Below are 8,565 nucleotides of genomic sequence, written 5' to 3' on the forward strand. Positions count from 1 at the left end.
AGTTGATATGCAAAGTACAAAATTGAATGAAAGAATTTCCTTAACACATGAAGAAAAATGTAAATTAATAAAGCAATATTTGACTCAAATTTTAGTGACGTTTAATAAATATTGCATTTAATACATTTATTGGAGGAAACACTGCAAAGTAGAAAACATATAGAACAAGGAATGTTGCATAAATATTCAAAAATGTTAAGTCACTGAACAAACAATGTCAAATTGCAGGTCAATTGCATTTTAAAATCCTAATATAACAATTTCCAGTTACAAAATAAATACAAACTTTAAAAATAAGGATTTACAATTATTGCTCTCTGATAGTCACTATATTCCACAGCAGAAAATGTAAAAGGAATACACAAGACAGTCCTCTTTGTTCTCAAATTCACCTCATCTAACAGTACTTAAGTGCTCACAGTATACATAACTTTAAACATGTAAAACTGACTTGCTTTTATAAAACAAATTAACAGATGAAATTAATTTAGAACTATAAATATAAATGTTTACAAAAATAATCTCAGTAATCCCAGTGAATATTTACTAGACATGGTATTTGCTATTACCCAACTTGTTTTAAAACTGATTAACTCTATATAAATATCTTAATGCTTCAGTACCATTCAATAAGAAACAATTACCTATTTAGCATTTCACAATGAACATAAGCTCACAAAGTGTTAAAACAAAGTGTTTGTATTTCTTGATTGTAAAAACCTCATACCCCTTTCACCAAAAAGAACGGGTGTTGTACCATACCAGTGTTATTTTACCCTGTTATAAGGTTAATAGTATGAAACGAGTACACATGAATAATTTGGCTTGAATGTTTTCCTCTGGAAATGTATCATTGAGCTGTGGTGGGGCCAAAAACTAAGCCTGCATTATTGTACAGATAAAGTACAGGTAATTTAGTGATTAGACAAAAATTATTTGTAAGAAACACAACATAAAACAGGAATGTGCTTTGGAAAAAAGTACAGAGCAGTATCATTGATCAATGTGTGTTCTTTGTTGATTTTCAGTATCAACACAACTTAAGAGGAACTAAGAGGTCCACTAGGTCTACTAGATCCAGTCTTCCTTTGTAACAGGTAGTGTGGTATGTGGTTGATTATAATACAGCTGGAGATCAAAAGTGAATTGAGTTCATTTGTTCCTGTCAGACAATACAATATTTTCTATTCGTTCCCAGGAGGCAAGATGATGAGCGGGAAAATACTGCTCACTTTAGTATGATCCATGATAATCAGCATTTAAAAACAGGTAAAGGTGCATTTTGGTCATTTATACATGTCAGGCTAGAGAACAATGTGGGGAGGAGTATAAAAGTCTTGAGACAAGACAATAGGATACGACTAGGATTATGATTATGCTGGTCGAGTTTCCCACAGCTGCCCATCGAGTTCCACTGAAGTCATGAGACTCGCCTATAGAAATGCCCAGTATAGGGCTTTACTCCAATGAGTCCAAAAAGCATTGAGTCTATAAAAAACACACAGAAGAACTAGCTTCATCCCATGGCTAAGGAACCAATACCAGATAAACATGTTCCCTTTTCTCCTGTATCATCATAAAGGTAAGTCTGCACAGGCTTTACTTGCTATCAATCTATACATGTATCAGTCCCCTATCAATCTATACATGTATCAGTCCCCTATCAATCTATACATGTATCAGTCCCCTATCAATCTATACATGTACCAGTCCCCTTGACCTTTTTTGTTGGTATTTCGCTGGTCTACTTCTATTATCATGTAACAAGTTTGCAATTCAATTGCACTGCTATTTTAAAATATTTTTTTACTAATGAAATAGCACAAGGAAACATGAAATGGTATAAAGGAATCATTCCCCATAACGTCTGTTTCTGAAACATTTTCGTTTGTTGGGGTCAGGGTGCATATCAAAATGTATTTCCAATAGAGACACTGTAAACATTGTAAATTATTTGATAAATATAATAAATACCGCGTCTACTGTAGGTATGTAGACATAAGACAAACTATGACCTAAATGGGGTCGTTTCCCTCCCTGAAGTACACCTGCTCCCACACGACAGTCCCCCAGCCACAAAAGAATCCCCACAGGTTGCGCAATGCACCACGGTCAAAGGGGTTCTCATCAATCCCACAGTGTTTGAGGTAAGAGATGCGGTGGCGTGACATGAACTCCCAAGTGGTGGTGTTAAGAGAGACGAGATAGAGGTGGGAGCCGAGGAGGAGCAACACTGTCAGGGAGAGGACAGCCTCCATCACAGCCGCCCCCAAGAGCACTCCGTTAGCATGTAACCACAGCTGCCAGGTAGGGGCAAACATGAACCCTGACCTGAAGAAGAAAAAATGATTATTATTATAGTAATTATAGTAGTCATATGATATATGACTACTTTGTCAACCACATTAATCACATAAAAAACATCATATGTACACCAAGTATGCTCCACTGTAAGACACTAAATTATTGGGCTGGTCATTTGTCTAGTGGCCCACTTACTTTCATTGAAGGAATCTTGCGTATATAGACAATGACATTATCCAACTGCTGTCATATTGATGAGAAATGCCTACAGTACCCATTTCTACCGGCATGACGAATGTCTCCTTTTTGCAACCTGTCTTTTTTCAATTGATCAATGGGTAATGGGTGCAAACCACAAAAAAAGCAGTGTTCTCAGGGGTGTAAACTGTCTGAAATTGTTTATTCAGTGACATTCAGAGGTAGAGCATTTCGAAAGGTTGGCAGTTATAATCCCCGTTTGTACGTTCCTTTGGATAAAAGCATCTGCATTATACTATTAATGTTTAATGGCCATCCCTACTGCATGTCCATATCAGTGCCGTATGAGCAACATTGTGGAACCACTGGAATTTACATTTACATTTAGTCATTTGGCAGACGCTCTTATCCAGAGCGACTTACAGTAAGTACAGGGACATTCCCCCTGAGGCAAGTAGGGTGAAGTGCCTTGCCCACAGGACACAAGGACACAACATCATGTGGCACGGCGGGGAATCGATCCGGCAACCTTCTGATTACTAGCCCGACTCCCTCACCGCTCAGCCATCTGACTCCCTCAGGAATGAATGACTTGTCAGTGTAACTCCATCCAAACAAAGGCAATATTACTCACCATGCCATATGTAGACCCCACATCAGAACAAGCAACTGGACAGCCAGATAGAGCACAAACCAGCGATGGTTCCTTTCCCCAACACAATTTTCTATCCAGGGGCAGTGGTGGTCATAGCGACGGACGCAATGCTGACAGGTCTGACAATGCTTGGATCTCATTGGCTGCTGCTCAACAACAGAGGGAGAAGCTGGTTATTGTCAATCAGTCAGGTTTGCCATGTTCATGTTTTAAGAACTTTAAATATTTGTCTTAGACATGTCCATGCTATCATATCCATACTTACCTGAAGTAAGCAATGTCCACAGCGACGTTGTCTAAGTGATTTTGTAGTCGGTGGAATCATATCATCTTGCTCTTCAGTAATGCCAAGAGTGAACTGACAATAGAATGCAGGACAGGTGCATGTCAGTCATATGAACCTTAACACTGGGTGTGTTGACAGTACATTCAATGCAAAACACATCACCTTGACATTAATTACAGACTGAATAATAGCAGAATACATGTCTAACTCACTAGCAAATCGCGGTCATCAGATAGCACAAAGCCGGGGTCCATCAGTGACACTGTAAAATACAGCAACACTGACAAGAGAACCAGAAGGACGAAGAGTACAGGTTGTATTAGGTGCCCTGACTCTTCTTGTTTCCGGAGATCTGCAACATAATGAGCAGCAAAGATTATTACAAATATTACTAGACGACGACCTTTCCCAAAGAGTTGCATAAATTCAAGTGTTTTACACACAGAATGGACGTTGTTTTGTATGCAGTGACAACTTATAGCAACAGAATTAGCCTAGAGTATCATACACTAGCACAATAACTATATAGAAAATACTTAATACAGCTACTGTAGTCTAATAATTTGTCTGAAACCTCAAATGTACCCTAACCCTAGACGATTTTCTCATTAATATCTAAGCTTTGTACATGCAAATCCACTTTAAGTAACTGGTTGGCTAACGTTACCTGTATCATGTAGGAAGAGAATTAACGTTATCACCCATGTGAGGATAATGTGCGCAGTCCTTACAAGAAATCCTGACCCAAACACATTTTTGAACATAGCTATCGGCTACATTGACTTAAGCACACGAGTATAGCTAGCTGACACATAGCCTAACCAGATCAGTCAAATTGCAACACCATGTACAACCTATCTGTTAAGCGAGCTGGAGTGTGCTTCCGTGTGTGTCGTGTACATGCTAGCCTACATGTCGAACAAGACGTCTTAAACGGAAAGACAGATTATACAAATACAAATTTCTACTCCTTCAGTTAGTTTAGCTAGCTGCAAACGAGTTATTGTTGATATGGCGACTGGTAACCAACCACTGGATTGAAACCAATGCTTTGGACTGGTTCAGACAACGAACCAATGTGCATGCAGATATTTCGTCACGTTTCAGTGAAACTTTCACAATAAGGCAACAGCGCTACGCTCTCAAACTAAGTGAATTAAAGAAGATGAAACAATAGTTTAAAAATACGCAGCAGCATAAACCTTTCCTGTCTTTTAGTTATCACTAGTGCACGTCTGTGATGCAGTCGGTGATTAAGATGTGACACAAACACAGATTTCTGAACTAGATAGGGCAGAGTAAAGATGCAGTAAGATGTGTGTAACACACAGATATCTGGAATACATAGTTCAGTGCCCGTGATGCAGCAAATGATGAAAGCTCTTCGGTGGTTTGGTACTGACATTTCCCAGATCACAACTACAATTCTCAAAATAGGCTACTTGTTCAACCTCCACATCATCTTGTCACTTATGCACATCATAAAAGCAAAATGTCATTCTGGTGAATATTTGCACATTTACAAGATCTTATGTGGAAAGTTTCTTAACCTTATGTTGATGTTGTATGTGAAAGTACTGGTTCATACTGGTTTAACTGTTTTTTGCTCCTCAAATACTATGACACAGAATCAAGAACTGTATTGATTCGTTTGAACTTGATACTGAACTACAATAAAGACCATGTCTTTATTGCTTCGATACTGTCAGTCATTTTCATGTTTTATGATAGAAACCATGAAGTCAGAGGGAAGAGACGGAGAGACACTCCCTTGTCGTATAACTCTAAAATCCTTGATAAGGGGTCCAAAGGACAGAACTTACCTGGACTAACAAGAGTAGGATTTGAAAAGAGAGACACTTTTACCTCAACAGTAAACTTACGCTTGGGTCTAGCAACGGCAACAAAATGGCAAAAATCTACTTTCAATTGTTATTACTTGGTGTAACACTTTGTATGACTTCAGCTGAAAGTAAGTTTATGAAACTTTTTTTTAAATTGTCTGGAGTACCTCGTGGCTTTGCTTTCATTGTGTTATTGTAACAGTAAGAATTTGCCACCCTACATTGGCCAAATGTTTAATTTCTTAGAGATTTTGTCATGTTAGAATGTTCACATAGACACAAATTATGATCAACTATATATTTGTTTTGTCATATTTAGTATGATGTCTTATTTCAATGTTTGATTACCCAGTTGCTGTTTTGTTTGTGTTTTGCTATTTGGGTGAATGTATGGAAGACTGGTGTGTCATACAGGTGCAGAAGGCTACTTTTAGAACAAAGACCACAAAAAATCTTAGAACGTTTACATTTGTATCTAATAAACCATGCCTGAATGACCTCTGTCACTCCTAAGATGCTGACCAGTAGCCATTTTTCTCTTAGACCCAAACTGCAGTATGCAAATGGACGAAGGGACCGGAGAAGAGTCTAAACTGCAGTACTTCTATGACCACAGTACTGGATTCTGCATGCCTTTCTTCTACAAAGGACAGGGAGGGAATGACAACCGATTTCACAACGACAAAGACTGCATGGAGTCTTGCTCCTCCAAGTACAATGATCTGTACCCAGCTAAAGGTAGGCAGACACCCAGCCATGCCCGTGGCCATTTTGTGAGAAGTGAGGTTTAATGAGGAAGAAGGCGGGAAGGAAGTTAACGTACCAAACTTCTTACATTTTAGAGTTTGACCTGTACATTGATTCATGTTTTTTGTTTGCAGTAAATGATACAGTAAATTGTAAACTAAACTCAATGTTTTACCCAGATTGTTTATACAATTAATATCATACTATTTAACTAAAGTCTTGCCTAAGAATTATTTTTTATTTTGCCGCAAAAATGTTTGTTCATTTATCATTTTTTGTATGAGGTTAACTCATAATTTTAAATTAAGGCATTACAGTTGCACTTATTTGCAGTTCAATTTTCCCACACTGTTTATATATTTTAAGTACTGTACTGTGGTCAATGTCAATTTAATCTACATGTTTCCTGTTCTTCCTTTCTCCCAGATGCTTTATGTAGCCTCAAAGTAGACCAAGGCAGCTGCTTCGGCGTGCTCCTGAGGTACCACTACAGCCCAGAGGACAAGAACTGTCGTCTATTCATGTACAGAGGCTGCCAGGGCAATGGAAACCGCTTTGAGACCAGAGAGGAATGCCAGGATATCTGCATGGGTTGGTTATCAATGTTTGTCATATAGTGTGTATATTACTATATGACAGTATACTAATATATTAGCAAATATTAAGAATGCACTTAAAAAAATATGTAAATGACTAATAGAGTACTGTGAGGTAAACAAAAGGGTTTTGGTGTATTTTGAATGTTAAGTAAACAAATATATTGAGGTATTTGCAATGAAAATATTGCAATCTTTCCAATTAAGTTATTCTGCAGAAATCACACATTTCGCACAATTCCCTATTGTACCAGGGCTGTCCAACCAGAAACCCACATCATAGCTCTCCAGGAACAGGGTTGGGCAACTGCAATAAAACCACATTATTCAGCTCCTTCCACCTGGCCATGCAGTTGCTCAGTTGTGCAGTTCCTGTTGTATCCACAAGAAGTCTCACCATGACCACTGATAGCATTTTCCTGTATGTACTAATTGAAATGAGGTGTGCTCCTTCTCTACAGCACGATCAGGCAGGATTGGGGCTGGGGCAATCCCTAACCCAGATCAGGCCACCACTGATGCAGGTATGAAATGGTTGAACATAAAAATGTGATTGGGTTCAATTATACAATTGGATACATTTGGTTAATTTAAATTGTTCTCAAGGGTTAGGTTTACATATGAATTTGAACATTTAATTATCTTTGAAATCTTAATCCTTGCTTTTGTTTTTGTTTTGTCTCAGGCTTGATTGTGGGAATTCTGGGAGGAGTAGTTTTCACAGTTGCTGTGATCGCTTCTATTGTTCTTATTGTCAAACAAAAGTAAGAAAAGTAGATGTTTTAGTAACATTTAAAGGGTTAAAGCATGTGAGAAAGGAAGGGAAGGGAACTCACGTTTGCTTTGATACTGTATGCAATCCACAGTACAGGAACAGATACAGATTTTTGTAATCAATTGGTTTAAATGTAATTTAATAGTAACTCTTGACATTCAGATGACAGAGTAAAACGATAACCAGACAACCTTCTCTCCTTTCTAGGAAGGAGAAAGACAACAGAGGAAAGAGACAGCCAGTGCCGGACATTGAAATGAACTAGAGAATATTTTTTACATGCTATCACCAATCTCTTTGGTATTTCTAAACTTTGTCAAGTCAGTTTTTGTTTACTATGAATACAAATATGACATGCCAGTTTTGAAGGAAATTATTTATACACTGCACTGTTAAGACTATGAGCCAAATTAAGAGCATAGATCTATGTTTAACTTATAAACTAGACATAAAAGATTTTGTACATGATGTTGTTTTGAAGTTGAAACTGGTGTCTGGAAGCAATGGATTGAAATGTAGCCTAAACATATTGATAACATATGGAAATGACATGATACAAATACTTAATTGTCAGTATATCAATGGATGAATTTATTTCTGATCTGGTCTGTACGGTTCAAAGGACAAAAATAAATATGTTTTTCAAAACTTGACTATAATCTTTTTCATATAGGCCTATAAATAGTTCAGGTGTTCCTCGGTCGGTTGTCGGTGTTGAAACGATAGGACAAGAACACTATTCCTATCACTTTAGCAACTTCGGTTGGTTTCTTGAGGCATGGATATAGCGAGGCGAAAACAAGCATTTAGCCTCCTCGGTCAGTTGTGGGTTGTCTGTAGTTCCAGGAATCAGTGTTTGTGTCAGTTGTGATTTTAGACTCTTTTTAGGGTGCTTAGCACACCTAAATGTAATCTCATCACCCCTAAAAATAATAATGAAACATAAAAAAAAAGCATTATTATGAATTATTATCTTAAATCAGTTTGAGTGCTCTACATAAGAGTTTGCAAAAGTGTCTGTTAGTGACAGATGATGATAACAATAACAGGGCTTTCAACAGGTTTAATATCCAGTGTTGCCATGCACCTTTCAGAAGAGGAGAGAAGAAGTAGGTAGTTAATTTAATGGTGCAGATTTCGTTGGGGGCTGAGCCCCCCTA

The 8,565-nt window shown here is 37.7% G+C and overlaps 2 protein-coding genes across 3 annotated transcripts; one reads left to right on the plus strand and one right to left on the minus strand.

The window, feature by feature from the left end:
• Positions 1-91: 91 nt before the first annotated feature.
• On the minus strand, positions 92-4,485 carry zdhhc12b (zinc finger DHHC-type palmitoyltransferase 12b). 2 transcript variants are annotated; one of them, XM_047045010.1, is made up of 5 exons: positions 4,111-4,485; positions 3,656-3,723; positions 3,423-3,515; positions 3,137-3,303; positions 92-2,331 (listed from the first exon to the last, which is right to left on the minus strand). In XM_047045010.1, the coding sequence occupies exons 1-5, from the start codon at positions 4,205-4,207 to the stop codon at positions 2,016-2,018; spliced, it is 741 nt and encodes a 246-aa protein (XP_046900966.1). In that variant the 5' UTR covers positions 4,208-4,485; the 3' UTR covers positions 92-2,015. The 2 variants fall into 2 exon arrangements, with proteins under 2 accessions (XP_046900966.1, XP_046900965.1); XM_047045009.1 differs by having other exon boundaries at positions 3,656-3,795.
• Positions 4,486-5,252: 767 nt separating this feature from the next.
• Positions 5,253-8,053, plus strand: wu:fb59d01 (uncharacterized protein LOC322379 homolog). Its single transcript, XM_047045520.1, has 6 exons — positions 5,253-5,415; positions 5,831-6,025; positions 6,461-6,625; positions 7,092-7,154; positions 7,316-7,394; positions 7,613-8,053. The coding sequence occupies exons 1-6, from the start codon at positions 5,352-5,354 to the stop codon at positions 7,668-7,670; spliced, it is 624 nt and encodes a 207-aa protein (XP_046901476.1). The 5' UTR covers positions 5,253-5,351; the 3' UTR covers positions 7,671-8,053.
• The last annotated feature ends 512 nt before the right edge of the window (positions 8,054-8,565 follow it).

The sequence above is a fragment of the Hypomesus transpacificus genome, chromosome 22 (genome assembly GCF_021917145.1).
Source record: "Hypomesus transpacificus isolate Combined female chromosome 22, fHypTra1, whole genome shotgun sequence".
Taxonomy (NCBI): Eukaryota; Metazoa; Chordata; class Actinopteri; order Osmeriformes; family Osmeridae; genus Hypomesus; species Hypomesus transpacificus.

Coding starts and splice junctions, on each gene's coding strand:
- zdhhc12b (XM_047045009.1), bottom strand. CDS start 4,207: ATGTTCAAAAATGTGTTTGGGTCAGGATTTCTTGTAAGGACTGCGCAC. Junction 3,796..4,110: donor TCTCTTCCTACATGATACAG/GTAACGTTAGCC, acceptor ATTATGTTGCAG/ATCTCCGGAAACAAGAAGAG. Junction 2,332..3,136: donor TGGGGTCTACATATGGCATG/GTGAGTAATATT, acceptor TTTCTTCTTCAG/GTCAGGGTTCATGTTTGCCC.
- wu:fb59d01 (XM_047045520.1), top strand. CDS start 5,352: ATGGCAAAAATCTACTTTCAATTGTTATTACTTGGTGTAACACTTTGT. Junction 6,026..6,460: donor TGATCTGTACCCAGCTAAAG/GTAGGCAGACAC, acceptor CCTTTCTCCCAG/ATGCTTTATGTAGCCTCAAA. Junction 7,395..7,612: donor GTTCTTATTGTCAAACAAAA/GTAAGAAAAGTA, acceptor TCTCCTTTCTAG/GAAGGAGAAAGACAACAGAG.